Below are 18,845 nucleotides of genomic sequence, written 5' to 3' on the forward strand. Positions count from 1 at the left end.
GAAAGGCAGGAGAGGCAGGAGAGGGAGAGACTGGTGGACAGGAGATATGCGGAGACACCAGAGGAGGGGCTGTTGAGGGAGCGGCGCAGTTTACAGGCCCAGTTTGACCTACTGACCACTAGGAAGGCGGAGACGCAATGGAGAAGGGCACAGGGCAGGGTACGGGGAAAAGGCGAGCAGGATGCTAGCACACCAGCTGCGCAAGCGAGATGCAGCCAGAGAAATTGGGGGAGTGAGAGAGAAGGGAGGGAACGTAGTGCAGAAGGGGCAAGAGGTGAACGGGGTCTTCAGGGATTTCTACAGGGAATTGTACCGGTCTGAGCCGCCCAGGAGGAGGGGGGGAATGGAAAACTTCCTCGATAGATTGAGGTTCCCAAAGGTCCAGGAAGAACGGGTGGAGGGGCTGGGGGCGCCGATAGAGCTGCAGGAACTAGTTAAAGGGATAGGCCAGATGCAGGCGGGGAAGGCGCCGGGGCCGGATGGGTTCCCGGTGGAATTTTATAAGAAGTATGTGGACTTGGTGGGTCCAGTGCTGGTGCGAGCCTTCAATGAGGCGCGAGAGGGGGGGGCTCTGCCCCCGACAATGTCACAGGCCCTGATCTCCTTGATCTTGAAGCGGGACAAAGACCCTGTACAGTGCGGGTCCTACAGGCCTATCTCCCTCTTGAATGTAGATGCCAAACTGTTGGCAAAGGTCCTGGCAACCAGAATAGAGGATTGTGTGCCAGGGGTAATCCATGAGGACCAGACGGGGTTCGTAAAGGGACGACAACTTAACACAAATGTCCGGAGACTGTTGAATGTGATTATGATGCCAGCAGTGGAGGGGGAGGCTGAGATAGTGGTAGCACTGGATGCGGAGAAGGCATTCGATAGGGTGGAGTGGGAATACCTGTGGGAGACGCTGGAACGGTTTGGGTTTGGGGAGGGATTTATCAAGTGGGTGAAGCTGCTGTATTCGGCCCCGATGGCGAGTGTGGTTACAAACGGGAGGAGGTCGGAGTATTTTGGGCTCCATCGAGGTACCAGGCAGGGATGCCCCCTATCCCCCTTACTATTTGCATTAGCGATCGAACCGTTGGCGATGGCACTGAGGGGTTCAGGGGGGTGGAGAGGACTGACAAGGGGAGGGGAGGAACATCGGGTATCACTCTATGCGGATGATTTGTTGTTATATGTGGCAGACCCGGAAGGGGGAATGCCGGAGGTAATGGAAATACTAGTGGAGTTTGGGGACTTTTCGGGGTACAAATTAAATGTGGGTAAAAGTGAGGTCTTTGTGATACACCCGGGAGACCAGGGGGAGGGAATTGGGAGGCTCCCCTTTAAGAGGGCAGTAAAGAGCTTCAGGTACTTGGGGGTGCAGGTGGCAAGGAACTGGGGGACCCTCCACAAGCTGAACTTTTCAAGGCTGGTGGAGCAGATGGAGGAGGAGTTCAAGAGGTGGGACATGGTACCGCTGTCGTTAGCAGGGAGGGTGCAGTCAGTCAAAATGACGGTCCTCCCGAGGTTCTTGTTTCTGTTCCAGTGCTTGCCCATCTTCCTCCCCAGGGCCTTCTTCAAGAAGGTAACTAGCAGCATTATGGGCTATGTGTGGGCACATGGCACCCCTAGAGTGAGAAGGATTTTCTTGGAACGGAGTAGGGACAATGGAGGATTAGCACTACCCAATCTTTCCGGATACTACTGGGCGGCGAACGCATCGATGGTGCGCAAGTGGGTGATGGAGGGGGAGGGGGCAGCTTGGAAGCGTATGGAGAGGGCGTCCTGCGGCAATACAAGCCTGGGGGCGCTAGTAACGGCACCATGGCCGCTCCCCCCCACAAGGTATACCACGAGTCCGGTAGTGGCGGCCACCCTTAAAATCTGGGGGCAGTGGAGGCGACACAGGGGGGAAGTGGGGGGTCTGATGGCGGCGCCACTGAGAGGGAACCACAGATTTGTCCCGGGGAACACTGGTGGGGGATTCCAGAGCTGGCACAGGGCGGGCATCAGGCAACTGAGGGACATGTTCATAGAGGGGAGGTTTGCGAGCCTGGGAGAGCTGGAGGAGAAATTTGAGCTCCCCCCGGGGAACACGTTTAGATACCTGCAGGTGAAGGCATTTGCCAGACGACAGGTGGAAGGATTTCCCTTGCTTCCCGATAGAGGGGCGAGTGATAGGGTGCTGTCAGGGGTCTGGGTCGGGGAAGGGAGGATCTCGGACATCTATAAAATAATGCAGGAGGTGGAGGAGGTACCGATAGAGGAGCTGAAAGACAAGTGGGAAGCGGAGCTGGGAGAGCAGATAGAGGATGGGACATGGGCAGATGCCCTAGAGAGGGTCAATTCGTCGTCGTCGTGCACAAGGTTGGGCCTCATCCAATTTAAGGTGCTGCACAGAGCCCATATGACGGGGACTAGGATGAGTCGGTTCTTCGGGGGTGAGGACAGGTGTGTTAGGTGTTCGGGAAGCCCTGCGAACCATGTACATATGTTCTGGATGTGTCCGGCACTGGAAGAGTTCTGGGAGGGGGTGGCGGGGACGGTATCAAGAGTGGTGGGAACCAGGGTCAAACCAGGGTGGGGGCTAGCGATTTTTGGGGTTGGGGTGGAGCCAGGAGTACAGGAGGCAGGGGAGGCCGGAATATTGGCCTTTGCGTCCTTGGTAGCTCGGAGAAGGATCTTGATTCAGTGGAGGGACACAAGGCCACCAAGTGTTAACACCTGGTTAAACGACATGGCAAGCTTCATCCAATTGGAAAGAATCAAATTCGCCCTGAGAGGGTCGGTACAGGGGTTCTTCCGGCGGTGGCAGCCCTTCCTTGACTTTCTGGATCAGAGATAGGAACTGGAGGCCGAAACAGCAGCAACCCGGGGAGAAAAGGGGGGGGGGGGGGAAGGGAGGGGGGGGGGGGATAGCAACGAAGGGAGCACGTCGGCGGGGGGTCGCGGGCAATGACTGCCCGAGGCCATCGGCAGTAAGGGAAAAACGGTTTGGTTGCTAGACTGCTAGCGCGGGGGGGGGGGGGGGGGGGGGGGGGGGGGGGTGGGGGGGGGGGGGGGGTGCGCGGGGGGGAGGGCGTGGGGAGGATTTTCCAGGGGGATTTGTTGTGTTATAATTTAAAATGTAGTAGGGGTAAATGTTTGTATCGAAAAATTTCAATAAAAATTATTTTTAAAAAAAAGGAAATAGGTAGTGGGGGAAGGGTCGGCTTGGGGGCAGATGGAGGCGACTTCTTGTAGGGGAATGAGCTTGTGGTGATTACTAGTACTATAGTAGTATAGTACTAGTAATTCACCAGTGTATTAGTATCAGGTTCTGCCATTGTGTTACAGCTCTGTTATGTTGTTGACCTTGTGGGCTCCACCTATGGGCCATTGTGTGGCTTCACCCACAGGGGGATATTTTGGGGCATGTACGGGCTCCTCCCATGGCTCCTCCCCTTGAAAGGAAGTATAAAGAGCAGTTGACCTGTAGGCGGGTCACAGTATTGTACCAGTCGCAGGCAGGCACTGTTCTAAGCTGATTAAAACCTTGGTTTGTTTCTACTCATGTCTTTGAGTGAATTGATGGTCACATCAGAGCTGAAGGGCATTGTTAAAGCGCCTCTGCCGTACTCGCCAGCCAGGTACCCCGTGAGCCCAGTGGTAGAGTCGACCTTGAGGGTATGGGGGCAGTGGAGGCAGAATTTGGGATTGGAGGGCGCCTCGGTGTGGGCACCGATCTGTGATAATCATACCTTTGTACCGGCAGGGGGTCTGGAGGAAGAGTATGAGGTGCTTAAGGGGAATGGTTTCAGGTACTTGCAGGTCAGGGATTTAGTGAGGAAGGAGGTGCCATCCTCGCCATCCTTTCCCGAGTTGCCACCCTTGGGGCTGCAGGGTAAGGTGATGTCAAAGAGGGAGACAGGGGAGGGGATGGTGTCCGAGGTCGACAAGGAGCTGATGGACGGGGGGGGGGGGGGGGGGGGGGGGGGGGGCCTGTGGGGGATATAAAGCGAAAGTGGGAGGAGGAGCTGGATGGGGTGGTGGAGGCCGGGACGTGGGAGGAGGCCCTGCGGAGGGTGAATGCGTCCTTGTCGTACATGAGGCTGAGCCTCATGCAGTTTAAAGTATTCCACAGGGCACATGTGACAGGGACGAGGATGAGTAGTGTTTTTGAGGGAGTAGCGGACAGGTGTGGGTGGTGTGCGGGGCAGCCTGCGAGCCATATCCACATGTTTTGGGCATGTCCGATGCTAATGGGGTTCTGGCAGGGGTTTGCGGACATACTGTCCGAGGTGTTGGGGGTGAAGGTGGTCCTGAGCCCAGAGGTGGCGATATTCGGGGTGTCGGAAGACCCCGTGGTCCAGGTGGCGAGAGAGGCTGCCGTTTTAGCCTTTGTCTCCCTGAGAGCCCGGAGACGGATCTTACTTGGATGGAGGGACTCGGAGCCGCTGAAAGCGGGGGGACTGGGTGAGTGACTGGCGGAATTCCTGAGGCTGGGGGAAGGTCATCCTGAGATTGTCAGTGGATGGGTTCGTTCAGAGGTGGAAGCCGTTCATTGACTTCTTTCGGGAGGATTGGGGAGTCACTGAAAGGAGGGGGGAGTTCAAATGGAAATTCAGGATGGGAGGAGGTGTCAAGGCGCAGTGGGGGGAGGGGGGGGAGTGGATGTTGGTTATTTATCAGGTTGTATTATTTTGCTTCTGCTTTCATTTGTTTAGTTTGTTGTTTGTTTGTGCAAATGCCTGAATAAAATATTTTAATAATAATAATCTTTATTGTCACAAGTAGGCTTACATTAACACTGCAATGAAGTTACTGTGAAAAGCCCCTAGTCGCCACACTCCGGCACCTGTTTGGGTACACAGAGGGAGAATTCAGAATGTCCAATTCACCCAACAGTACGTCTTTTGGGATTTGTGGGAGGAAACCGGAGCACCCGGAGGAAACCCACGCAGACACGGGGAGAACGTGCAGACTCCGCACAGGTAGTGACCCAAGCCGGGAATCGAACCTGGGACCCTGGAGCTGTGAAGCAACAGTGATAACCACTGTGCTACGTGCCGCCCAATGAAAACCATTCATTTCGAATCAGTTCAACGATTCCTCATTTTATAGCGAGTGGGAGAGAAGAAGTTAAAATTTATATTTTAAGGAGCATTAATCTTAGTGAAATATAATTTTTGCGCTAACTCAGAAGTCCTCACATGAGGAGGTTTATGGAATTGAAGCAGATAATTACCCAAAGGAGTAGTGAACACATTAAAATCTCATTGAATTTACAATGTCTCCAATGCCCTTGATGAGTAAATGCTTCCAGTTCTGGTTCACATTGAAGACTCAGAACGTTGTCTCTTTGTCTCCCCAGCTTCATTGATCTCAGTCTCTGTTTCTAGTTCTTTCACTCTCTCCCTCCGCCTAAGGCAGTCCAAAGTCAAAAGAAATACAGGGAGACACTGTGAAAGGCCTGTGAGAATAACTCACCATCTCACACCCCCCATAACCTGTCCACCGGGACAAGGCACAAGTCAGGAGTGTGATGGAATACTCTCCACTCGCCTGGATGAGCGCAGCTCCAACAACATTCAAGAAGCTCAACACCATCCAGGACAAAGCAGCCAGAGAGAGCTTGATTGGCACCCCATCTACAAACATTCACTCCCTCCCCCAATGATGCACAGTAGTAGGCTCCGTGTGTACCATCTACAAGACGTACTGCAGCAACTCACCACAGATCTTTCAACAGCATCTTCCAAACCCACGACCACTACCTGTCATAATAAACACCAGTATATCATGGTGCAGACACACACACTGATGGACATACACTAGGACCAATCAACATGCACAAACACCGCAGCCAATCACCAGTTAGAACACACTCCCTTTAAAGGCAGAGGGCATCACTTTTCCCGCTCATTCTGGATGCAGCCTCTCAGAAGCACAAGAGCTCATCAAGTACAGCACAGACTCTCACCACGTGATGAGAGATTCAACTGGTTCAGACAGGCACAGGTCTCTAGTTAAACTAGCATCGTGTAAACCCACAGTTATCATGGGCGTTATTCCCGCTCCCGCCGGGTTTTTAATTCTCCGAGCGGCCAAAAGCCGGCGTTGTGCAAATCCCGCCGGCAGCCTCTCAAAACAGCTGGCGCCAGTGGGATGTCATTGATTTTTTACTTTCAACAAATCTCCGGGCCGGATGGGTCGAAGTCCCGCCGATGTGGCCACGGGTCACGTCGGCGAAAAACGCAGTAGCTTTAAAACGGCGTCAACCATTGATGATGGTTGACGCCGTTCAGTGACCTAGGGCGAGTGCGGGGTGGGGGGGAGGAGGAGGAGAGAGTCCCGGCGTTTGTGTGGGGGGCGTTTGAGGGGGTGAGGGGGGGAGAGAGAGAGAGTGTCCGGCGTTGGGGGGGGAGGGGGGGAGAGAGAGTGTCCCGGCATTTGGGGGGGGTTGCGGCGTTGAGGGGGGGATTGCGGCGTTGAGGGGGGGGGTTGCGGCGTTGAGAGAGAGGGGGGGGTACCGGCGTTGAGAGAGATGGGGGGGCGGCGTTGGAGGGGGGTAGGGGTGGTGGGGAGGGGGGTAGGGGTGGTGGGGAGGGGGGTAGGGGTGGTGAGGGGGGGACGGGCGTGGAGGGGGTAGGGGTGGTTAGGGGGTAGAGGCGTTGGAGGGAGGTGGGGTGGTGAGGGGGTAGGGGCGTTGGAGGGGGTAGCGGCGTTGGAGGGGGTGGGGTGGTGAGGGGGGGTAGGGTTGGTGGGGAGGGGGTAGGGGTGGTGGGAGGGGGGTAGGGTGGTGGGGAGGGGATAGGGGTGGTGGGGAGGGGGATAGGGGTGGTGGGGAGGTGGGTAGGGGTGGTGGGGAGGGGGGTAGGGGTGGTGGGGAGGTGGGTAGGGGTGGTGGGGAGGTGGGTAGGGGTGGTGGGGAGGGGGGTAGGGGTGGTGAGGGGGGTAGGGGTGGTGAGGGGGGTAGGGGTGGTGAGGGGGTGGGGGCGTTGGAAGGGGTAGGGGTGGTGGGGGGGGTTTGGGGTAGGGGCAGCGGCGTGCAGAGGGGGGGTGACGGTGCGTTGGCCCCGGGCATCCGTCGCCCCCCTCTCTGCATGCCGCTGCCCCCTACCCCAACCCCCCCCCACCACCCCACCCCCTCCAACGCCCCTACCCCCCTCACCACCCCTACCCCCCCTCACCACCCCTACCCCCCTCACCGCCCCTACCCCCCTCACCACCCCTACCCCCCCTCCCCACCCACCCCTACCCCCCTCCCCACCACCCCTACCCCCTCCCCACCACCCCTACCCCCCTCCCCACCACCCCTACCCCCCTCCAACGCCGCTACCCCCCTCCAACGCCCCTACCCCCTCACCACCCCTACCTCCCTCCAACGCCCCTACCCCCTCACCATCCCTACCCCCTCTCTAACGCCCCCTACCCCCTCACCACCCCTACCCCCCTCACCACCACCCCTACCCCCCTCCCCACCACCCCTACCCCCCTCCAACGCCGCCCCCACATCTCTCTCAACGCCGCAACCCCCCCTCAACGCTGCAACCCCCCTCAACGCCGCAACCCCCCCTCAACGCCGCAACCCCCCCCTCCTCAATGCCGCAACCCCCCCTCAATGCCGCAACCCCCCCTCAACGCCGCAACCCCCCCTCAACGCCGCAACCCCCCCCCCCCCCCTCAATGCCGCAACCCCCCCCTCAACCCCCCCTCATCGCCGCAACCCCCCACCCTCTCAACGCCGGGTCCCCCCCCCTCTCCTCTCCTCGCATCGCCGGGTCACCCCCCCTCTCCTCTCCTCTCAACGCCGGGTCACCCCCCCTCTCCTCTCCTCGCATCGCCGGGTCACCCCCCCTCTCCTCTCCTCTCAACGCCGGGTCCCCTCTCTCTCTCTCAACGCGCCACTTCCGCAGCTGGTGAAACTGACGCGTATCGCGTCAGTCCGCTGGTGGCCCTTTTGGGAACGGAGATTTACGGCTTAAAAGAAGGTCCCGACGCCGGAGTCATCCGCATCGCTTTTGGCCGCCGGAAATGGGCGTCACGCAGGTCTTCGGAGAATTTCGCTCCATATGTCTATTATTTTATAAGTAGTTAATAAAACAGTGTTGAACCTTCTTCGGTGTTGGTGACATATGTCTTCTTCACAAGTCCACAGTGCCCAACACTTCACTACCATCTCGAACTGGCTTGTCCGATCCGTGACCAGCGAGCCTCATTGTGGCCCGCAGGACCACCTCTGTGTGGCCCCCAGCGCCATCATTCAAAATGATGCGAAGACGGGTGAGTGAGGTTGAGGAATTGTGCAAGGGGCTGGTCCTCTAACTTCAGGCCATCCCCTCCCATGTGGGCTGCTGATAGGCTCAATAGTGACCCGCTGAGGTGAGAGTCTCTGGGATGGTGGAGGGTGCTGGTGACAGTAGTGACGAGAAGCTGGTATCGTCCCCGGACTGGTGCTCAGGGGGGGGGGGGGGGGGGGGGGTTGCTTTCGAAGGTGATTTGTGCTGCCCCTTTGCATATATGACGTGCCCCAGGAGTCAACAGAAAATTTGAAGATTCGCATTTATCCTTCTGTACTCGTCATCCGTAATCCTCTCGTCTCTGAATCTAAATTTTAAAGATGCTCTTCTTCATTTGTTCCAGTAACTCGGATATTGTCTAAGTAACACTGAACTACATCTAATCCGCTTAGAATTTGATCCATGGCACATTGGAACAACGCAGGAGCGGACGTGATGACAAATGGAAGTCTTTTATATTTGACTATCCTTTGTGTGTCACGATTGTCAAATATTGTTGTGAATCTGGATCCACATTTATCTGGAGATAAGCTTGACTGAGGCCAGCTTTGCAGCAATGCTGCCCTCCAGCTAACCCAGCAAATAAATCATCAATCAAAGGTAGATGTACAGCTTTGAACACAGTACCGGATTGATAGTGGAATCATCAAATATGCATACTGAACCATCTTTCTTCATCAAGGGTGATGCGACCATCAATTCACTCAAAGACACGAGTAGAAGCAAACCAAGGTTTTAATCAGCTTAGAACAGAGCCTGCCTGCGACTGGTACAATACTGTGACCCACCTACAGGTCAACTGCGCTTTATACTTCCTTTCAAGGGGAGGAGCCATGGGCGGACCCCGTACATGCCCCAACATATCCCCCTGTGGGTGAAGCCACACAATGGCCCATAGGTGGAGCCCACAAGGTCAACAACATAACAGAGCTGTAACACAATGGCAGAACATGATACTAATACACTGGTGAATTACTAGTACTATACATTCACCACAAAGGGGACTGTCAACGTGGCCAAATCAGCTTCATTAATGAGTTTAAGGACCCCAGTCTGGACCAGCCTCTCTAATTCTGCCTCAACCTTCGGCAAATTGTTCGAATTATTCTGGTGAAGGAGGCCATTTGGCCCATCATATTTACACCAGCATGTTTACACCGTTAGTTTAGCTCAGTTGGCTGGACAGCTGGTTTGTGATGCAGAGCAAGGCTAACAGTGTGGGTTCAATTCCTGAACCGGCTGACGTTATTAATGAAGGCTCTGCCTTCTCAACCTTGCCCCTTGCCTGAGGTGTAGTGATCCTCAGGTTAAATCACCACCAGCCAATGGTCATCTAGGACTATGGCGACTTTACTTTTACTTACACCGGCTCTCCAAATGAGCTTTATGACTCAGTGTCATTCCCCTGCTTTTTCCCTGCACATTCCTTCAATTCAAATAATTATCTGATGCCTTTTTGAATGTTTGGATTGAACCTGCCTCCACCACACTTCCAGGCAGAACATTCCGGATCCCAGCCACTCGCAGTGTGAAAAGGTTTTTTGGAGTCATACAGTGCAGAAGGATACCATTCGGCCCATTGAACCTGCACCGATGCACTCTACTGTATCCCTGTAACCCCATAACCTATCCTGTGCATCCCTGGACACTAAGGGGCAATTTAGCATGGCCAATCCAGCTAACCTGCACATCTTTGGACTGTGGGAGGAAACCGGAGCACCCGGAGGAAACCCACGCAGACATGGGGAGAATGTGCCTACTTCACACAGACAGTCCAAAAAATGTTAAGTGGGGGTTACTGGTTTACGGGGATAGGATAGATATGTGGGCTTCAGTAGGGTGTTCTTTGTAAGGGCCGGTGCAGACTTGATGGGCCGAATGGCCTCCATCTGCACTGTAAATTCTGGACAAAAAAAGTCACCCGAGCTCGGAAACAAACCCGGACCCCTGCCGCTGTGAGGTAGCAGTGCTAACCACCGTGCCACCCTCGCTGACGCCCGAATGCCATATTCAGCCAAAGGGCTGAATGGCCTCATTCTGAGCTGTGGTGGTCCTTTGACTGGGACTCCAGGGTTCAGAGTTCAGGGTGAATGGTTCAGTGGATAGAGGTGGCAGCTGCGCCCCCCAGCGGCAGCATCGCGGCCTGACAGGCTGCCGAACACAGCGCATGCGCGATCAACCGGCCGCGGAGTGCGCTGGCGCAACGGTCGACAGGGAGGAAGGAGTGCGCAGGCGCAACGGTCGACAGGGAGGAAGGAGTGCGCAGGCGCGGGTAAGATGGCGGACGACAAGGTCAGTAAGCGGCTGGCGGGGGTCCCGGGTAACCGCTCCCCGGGGGGGCGGGGGTACGGGGGTATATTGTTCCCGTTGATGTTTGTCTGCGCGGCCGTGCTGGGACCGATTACAGGGGGAGTGAGGAGAAAAGAGTGGTTAATGGAGTGTAGGGAATGGGAGGAGGGGTGGGGCATTATGGGAGGGTGGGGGAGGGGTGGGGCATTATGGGAGGGTGGGGCATTATGGAGGGTGGGGGATTATGGAGGGGAGGGGTGGGGGATTATGGAGGGGAGGGGTGGGGGATTATGGAGGGGAGGGGTGGGGGATTATGGAGGGGAGGGGTGGGGGATTATGGAGGGGAGGGGTGGGGGATTATGGAGGGGAGGGGTGGGGGATTATGGAGGGGAGGGGTGGGGGATTATGGAGGGGAGGGGTGGGGGATTATGGAGGGGAGGGGTGGGGGATTATGGAGGGGAGGGGTGGGGGATTATGGAGGGAGGGGTGGGGCATTATGGAGGGAGGGGTGGGGCATTATGGAGGGAGGGGAAGGGGTGGGGCATTATGGAGGGAGGGGAAGGGGTGGGGCATTATGGAGGGAGGGGAAGGGGTGGGGCATTATGGAGGGAGGGGAAGGGGTGGGGCATTATGGAGGGTGGGCAGTGGGCATTATGGAGGGAGGGGTGGGGCATTATTGAGGAGGAGCGGTGGGCATTATGGAGGGAGGGGTGGGGCATTATGGAGGGAGGGGTGGGGCATTATTGAGGGGGAGGGGTGGGCATTATGGAGGATGGGGAGTGGAGGGATGGGGCATTATGGGGAGGGGTGCACATCCCTGCCCATCCCTGGACACTAAGGGGCAATTTAGAATAACCAATCACCTAACCTGCACGTCTTTGGATTGTGGTAGGAAACTGAAGGAAACCTGTGCAGACATGGGGAGAACGTACAAACCCCATACAGACAAGGCCGGAATTTAACTCAAAGTCCATGGAGCTATGAGGCAGCAGTGCTAACCTCTCCAACCTTTCCTCAAGGCAACCTGCCCATTCCTGGAATTAGTCTAGTAAAGCTCTGAAATGCTTCTAACGTGTTTACATGTTTCCTAAATAAGGAGACCAATAATGTGCTCCAGATGCCCTGTACAACTGAAGTATAATCTCCCTACTTTTGATTGACTGACTTGTTGAACTGTACGAATCATATTATTCACATTGAAATTTCAACACAAACATTTGGCTCAAGCAGCCGATGTCAGCATTTGTCCTCCATGGTCCTCCTATTTATACCTGCCCTGTTCCCATACCCCATCATTCACCTGTATACTCGTGTCATCAATAAGCTGCTCTCTGTCTAAACTATAGTCCATGAAAATGAATTACACAGCCTCACAAACTGTTAAAAGATGTTTTTCTGCAATAAACCCCTTCGGTTTAGTCTTGTTCTGGATTGTTGGAAATGGTTTGCTTCTCTACCCTGTCCCATCCTTTCATGTGCTTCAGTCACTTTACCCCTCGACCTGCATGCTAACAGAAAAGACCCAATTGTACTAAAAGCTGCTGCTAACTTCACACACCCAGTCACCAACTGCCTCTCAACGTGTGACACCTGCTGTGTAACTGGCCAGTGGGACTGTGTTGATCCTGTCTTCATACATTGATGTCAGTGCGCTTTTTAACCTTTATTCTTACATGGGATGTGGGTGTCGCAGACGGGGCTCAATGTTGCCCATCCCTAGTTGCCCTTGAACTGGGTGGCTTGCTGGGCCATTTCAGAGGGCAGTTAATTGCTGTGCATTTGGTATCACGGGGAGGTTAGACTGGGTAAGGACTGCAGATTCCCTTCCCTACAGGACATTGATTCCCTTCCCTACAGGACATTGATTCCCTTCCCTACAGGACATTGATTCCCTTCCATACAGGACATTGATTCCATTCCCTACAGGACATTGATTCCCTTCCCTACAGGACATTGATTCCCTTCCCTACAGGACATTGATTCCCTTCCCTACAGGACATTGATTCCCTTCCCTACAGGACATTTATTCCCTTCCCTACAGGACATTGATTCCCTTCCCTACAGGACATTGATTCCCTTCCCTACAGGACATTGATTCCCTTCCCTACAGGGCATTGATTCCCTTCCCTACAGGACATTGATTCCATTCCCTGCAGGACATTGATTCCCTTCCCTACAGGACATTGATTCCCTTCCCTACAGGACATTGATTCCCTTCCCTACAGGACATTGATTCCCTTCCCTACAGGACATTGATTCACTTCCCTACAGGACATTGATTCCCTTCCCTACAGGACATTGATTCCCTTCCCTACAGGACATTGATACCCTTCCCTACAGGACATTGATTCCCTTCCCTACAGGACATTGATTCCCTTCCCTACAGGACATTGATTCCCTTCCCTACAGGACATTGATTCCCTTCCCTACAGGACATTGATTCCCTTCCCTACAGGACATTGATTCCATTCCCTGCAGGACATTGATTCCATTCCCTACAGGACATTGATTCCCTTCCCTACAGGACATTGATTCCGTTCCCTGCAGGACATTGATTCCATTCCCTACAGGACATTGATTCCCTTCCCTACAGGACATTGATTCCCTTCCCTACAGGACATTGATTCCATTCCCTACAGGACATTGATTCCATTCCCTACAGGACATTGATTCCATTCCCTACAGGACATTGATTCCCTTCCCTACAGGACATTGATTCCGTTCCCTACAGGACATTGATTCCCTTCCCTACAGGACATTGATTCCCTTCCCTACAGGACATTGATTCCATTCCCTACAGGACATTGATTCCATTCCCTACAGGACATTGATTCCATTCCCTACTGGACATTGATTCCCTTCCCTACAGGACATTGATTCCGTTCCCTACAGGACATTGATTCCGTTCCCTACAGGACATTGATTCCCTTCCCTACAGGACATTGATTCCGTTCCCTACAGGACATTGATTCCATTCCCTACAGGACATTGATTCCATTCCCTACAGGACATTGATTCCCTTCCCTACAGGACATTGATTCCGTTCCCTACAGGACATTGATTCCATTCCCTACAGGACATTGATTCCATTCCCTACAGGACATTGATTCCCTTCCCGACAGGACATTGATTCCCTTCCCTACAGGACATTGATTCCCTTCCCTGCAGGACATTGATTCCATTCCCTACAGGACATTGATTCCCTTCCCTACAGGACATTGATTCCATTCCCTACAGGACATTGATTCCATTCCCTACAGGACATTGATTCCCTTCCCTACAGGACATTGATTCCCTTCCCTACAGGACATTGATTCCCTTCCCTACAGGACATTGATTCCATTCCCTACAGGACATTGATTCCATTCCCTACAGGACATTGATTCCCTTCCCTACAGGACATTGATTCCATTCCCTACAGGACATTGATTCCATTCCCTACAGGACATTGATTCCCTTCCCTACAGGACATTGATTCCCTTCCCTACAGGACATTGATTCCCTTCCCTACAGGACATTGATTGCATTCCCTACAGGACATTGATTCCCTCCCCTACAGGACATTGATTCCCTTCCCTACAGGACATTGATTCCCTTCCCTACAGGACATTGATTCCGTTCCCTACAGGACATTGATTCCATTCCCTTTAGGTCATTGATTCCCTTCCCTACAGGACATTGATTCCCTTCCCTACAGGACATTGATTCCATTCCCTACAGGACATTGATTCCATTCCCTACAGGACATTGATTCCCTTCCCTACAGGACATTGATTCCCTTCCCTACAGGACATTGATTCCATTCCCTACAGGACATTGATTCCCTCCCCTACAGGACATTGATTCCATTCCCTACAGGACATTGATTCCATTCCCTACAGGACGTTGATTCCCTTCCCTACAGGACATTGATTCCGTTCCCTACAGGACATTGATTCCCTTCCCTACAGGACATTGATTCCCTTCCCTACAGGACATTGATTCCATTCCCTACAGGACATTGATTCCATTCTCAAGAGTTGCAAAGTCAATCCACAGAGTGGACGGGGCAAGCCCATAATTCCTCGCTTTGCTTACTCCAAAATCCAATTCAAATTGAATCCGATTCATGGTCCCTTACAAAAGAGAAATTCTAAATCCAAGCTGACGAGAACAAGCATTACATCTAATCTCATGCTAGATCCTCGCCAAAAGGAACCAGATAGGGTTTTTAACCACAATAATAGTTTCAAGGTCCCCATTACTGAGACCCGCTTTTCAATTCCAGATTTTATTAATTGAATTTAAATTCCACCAGCTGCCGTGGTGAGATTTGAACCGCCAGCCCACAGCAGTAGCCTGGGCCTCTGGATTACCAGTCTGGTGTTCATTTTGTCCAATCTCAATTTCTGCTGATGTAAGCCACTGTCTTCAGCATTATCCATGATGTGGAGATGCGGGCGTTGGACTGGGGTGGGTACAGTAAGAAGTCTTACAACAGCAGATTAAAGTCCAACAGGTTTGTTTCGAATTTGATTTGATTTATTGTCACATGTACTGAAGTATGGTGAAAAGTATTTTCTGCGGCCAAGGGAACGTGCACAGAATGTACATAGTAGACAAATAGTACATCGACAAACAGTGATCGGTTACAGTGCGGAATCACTAGCTTTCGGAACGTAGCTCCTTCCTCAGATGAAGATTCACCTCAGGAAGGAGCTGCGCTCCGAAAGCTAGTGATTTGAAACAAACCTGTTGGATTTCAGCTTTATCCTCTTATGTAGCATCCATGACTAGATCAGCAGGAGCAGATTGTAGAATAGAACAGTACAGCACAGAACAGGCCCTTCGGCCCTCGATGTTGTGCCGAGCAATGATCACCCTACTCAAACCCACGTATCCACCCTATACCCGTAACCCAACAACCCCCCCCTTAACCTTACATTTTAGGACACTACGGGCAATTTAGCATGGCCAATCCACCTAACCCGCACATCTTTGGATTGTGGGAGGAAACCGGAGCACCCGGAGGAAACCCACGCACACACGGGGAGGACGTGCAGACTCCGCACAGACAGTGACCCAGCCGGGAATCGAACCTGGGACCCTGGAGCTGTGAAGCATTTATGCTAACCACCATGCTACCGTGCTGCCCCCAAACGCCGGGCAGCGCCCGTGGTTAGGTGGACGAGAACTCCCAACCACCTGGTACACAAGTGGCAAGTGAATTTGCGAAGTAACCACTGAGCTAAAGCCAGCGCCAAATTGTGCTGCTTAAAGTCCTAGTTCTGTACCTCCCACAAAGCCCTCATCCTCCACCACTGCCATGCTGGAAGCTTAAAGAACTGGTTGCTGCACTTTGTCTTTTCTTTTCTCATTGGGCTTGTTTCCGATAACATTGAGATATTCTTGCTGCAGGATACACTGGGGAAGCTGAAGGACCTTGCTCAGTTGAAGGGTCAACTGGAGAGCATCCAGCGGAGGGTGGAAGAGGAGGTGCAAATGGGATTGCCCAATGTGAGTATCAAACCGACTGCAGCAAAGTAACATAAAAGCAAAATACTAAAAAAAAACAAAGTGCTGGAAAAACTCAGCCGGTCTGGCAGCCTCCGTGGAGAGAAAAGCAGTAATGATTTAAAAGCAATAACGATTTAACTCTGACTCAGAGCTAAAGAGAGGGTGAAATATGATGGATTTTATACTGTGTAAAGTGGATGGAGTAAAGTGGAAGGTCAGTGATAGGTGGGAGCTAGGAGAGATTACAGAAAAGATGTTCAGGGCACAAGACAAAGTAGGTGTTAATGGCAGTGTGAAGGACTAGAGAAGGTGCTGATAGTGGCATAAAGCTGAGCTAGAATGCGTGCAAAAGTTGGTGCTCAGTGAAAGCTGCTGGTGAAATTTGAATTCAATATGAATCCGGACTTCTAATTCTACTGATGACCATGAAACCGTTGTCGTAAAAACCCAACAACCCCCCCCTTAACCTTACTTTTATTAGGACACTACGGGCAATTTAGCATGGCCAATCCACCTAACCCGCACATCTTTGGACTGTGGGAGGAAACCGGAGCACCCGGAGGAAACCCACGCACACAGGGGGAGGACGTGCAGACTCCACACAGACAGTGACCCAGCTGGGAATCGAACCTGGGACCCTGGAGCTGTGAAGCATTTATGCTAACCACCATGCTACCCTGCTGCCCCATGATGTGGTTGATTCTTAACTGTCCGTCCCGTCCCCCCCCCCCCGCTGAAATTATCGAGCAAGCCACTCAGTTCAATTAGGCCCAGCCAACGACCCCCACATCCCAAGAACAATTTTTTTTTAAATGAAGTAAAAGGTCCTTTCGGCCTCTTGTGAACAGCTTGAAAAGCTTCTCGTGCGCGGCTGCTGATTAGCTGTGCTAAACCGTCATAAATCACAGGTTCGATCTCAGCTGGGGTATTGCGTCCAGTTCTGCAGGAAAGAGTCAAGGACGGTGGGACTGGTTTACTGGAGCAGTTCCAGAGATGAGTAACTTCAGTTGTGGGGCGAGAAACGGGTTGTTGCCTTCGAGCAGAGACAGTCTGGAAAGATGTGCGAAATCCCGTACCAGCCTCCCCGAACAGGCGCCGGGATGTGGCGACTAGGGGCTTTTCACAGTAACTTCATTTGAAGCCAACTTGTGACAATGTGATTTTTCATTTCGAATGGCATTGATAGAGTAAATGAGGAGGAAATGTTTCCCGTGGCAGAGGGGCAGGTGGGTGGTCCAGAAGGAGGGAGGGTGAGGGCCATGCAGGTGTTTGTAAACAAGGCTGAGCATTTGTAAAGTGAGGAGTGAGTGTAGTTCTGCCAGCATGTGTGAAGTGTGATGGGGATTTGGTGTGAGCTGAGACATGGGCAGCAGGTTTCGGAACGTGCTGTAGTTTGGAATGGGAGACAAGCAAGGAGAGAATTGGAATTGTCGATCTGGAAATGATAAACAGCATGGATGAGGGCATCAGCAGCAGCTAAGCCGAGACAGGGGCAGAGATGGGTGATTTTTACAGATGGAAGTAAGCATTCCTGGTGGCGGAGCGGGCTTAAGAGTCGGTAGCTCAGCTCAGCTAAGGGTCAAGTACAAGACCAGATGTGCTCCGGAGGGTGAACGCCTCCACCTCGTGTGTGAGGATGGGGCTGATACAGCTGAAAGTGGTGTATAGAGCGCACCTTACAAGGGCGAGGATGAGCAGGCTCTTTGAGGGGGTAGAAGATGTGCGTGAACGTTGCCCGGGGGGGGGGGGGGGGGGGGGGGGAAGAGGAGAGAGAGCGCAAACCACGTTTGTATGTCTTGGTCCTGTCCAAATTGGAGGATTACTGGAAGGAGGTGTTTAGGATAATCTCCATAGTGGTGCTTGTGAAACTGGACCTGGGCCCTCGGGAGGCCATATTCGGGGTGTCAGTCCAGCCGGGGTTGGAAACGGGCGCGGAGGCAGATGTTGTAGCCTTCGCCTCGTTGATCGCCCGAAGGCGGATCCTGTTAGGGGGAGATCAACCTCTCCACCCTGTGCCCTGGCGTGGCGGGGGGACCTGCTGGAATGGATGCTTGAAAAGGTCACATTTGAACTGAGGGGAAGGTGGGAGGGGTTCTACAATTCATGAGCGTTATTCATTATGCACTTTTGAGAATTGGATCACATTGAACAGTGGGGAGGGGGGGGGGGGGGGGGGGGGAGGGGGACTGTGTGTATTAATGGTGACTATGGGTGATTCCTGATTCCTTTTTGTAATTTGTTTATGTTAACATGCTGGCTAATGTTTTGGGGTTTGGTGGGAGGATGCGATCATTGTTATTGTGGGGATTGACATTACATTTTTTACTGATTATTGTTTATTGTTGGGTGTAAATTTAGGAGAAAATGTAAAAAAGGAGAATAAAAAAATATTTTAATAAAGTACAGGATCCGACATTGGCAAACCACTAAACCTGACTGAATTTGCTTCTGTTCCAGGGTGGCTCCCTTTTGGCTTCTCCGTTCCTGAAGGGATTCCTGGCAGGATACGTTGTGGCAAAGTTGCGATCCTCTGCAGTTCTGGGAGTGCTTGTGGGGACGGCCACTGGGATCTACGCAGCCCAAAACTACAACGTCCCCAATGTCGAAAAAACGGTCAAAGATTACCTGAGCTCACTGAAGAAAGGACCAAAATAAGGAGCGTCTCCCTATCAGTGTAGTCTGTTGCTGGCAGGCAGTCGAAGGACAATCGAACAGGATCTTACAGCGCAAATAAACATTGATATTATTGGTGTAAATGACTTACTAAAGCTTGGAATGAATCTGACTGAAAGACGG

General features: G+C 53.0%; 1 protein-coding gene across 1 annotated transcript; it reads left to right on the forward strand.

Moving 5' to 3' along the window:
• The first annotated feature begins 10,498 nt into the window (after positions 1-10,498).
• Positions 10,499-18,805, forward strand: LOC119965460 (SLC35A4 upstream open reading frame protein). The gene is made up of 3 exons (XM_038796267.1): positions 10,499-10,556; positions 15,951-16,049; positions 18,507-18,805. The coding sequence occupies exons 1-3, from the start codon at positions 10,542-10,544 to the stop codon at positions 18,702-18,704; spliced, it is 312 nt and encodes a 103-aa protein (XP_038652195.1). The 5' UTR covers positions 10,499-10,541; the 3' UTR covers positions 18,705-18,805.
• The last annotated feature ends 40 nt before the right edge of the window (positions 18,806-18,845 follow it).

The sequence above is a fragment of the Scyliorhinus canicula genome, chromosome 4, assembly GCF_902713615.1.
Source record: "Scyliorhinus canicula chromosome 4, sScyCan1.1, whole genome shotgun sequence".
Taxonomy (NCBI): domain Eukaryota; kingdom Metazoa; phylum Chordata; class Chondrichthyes; order Carcharhiniformes; family Scyliorhinidae; genus Scyliorhinus; species Scyliorhinus canicula.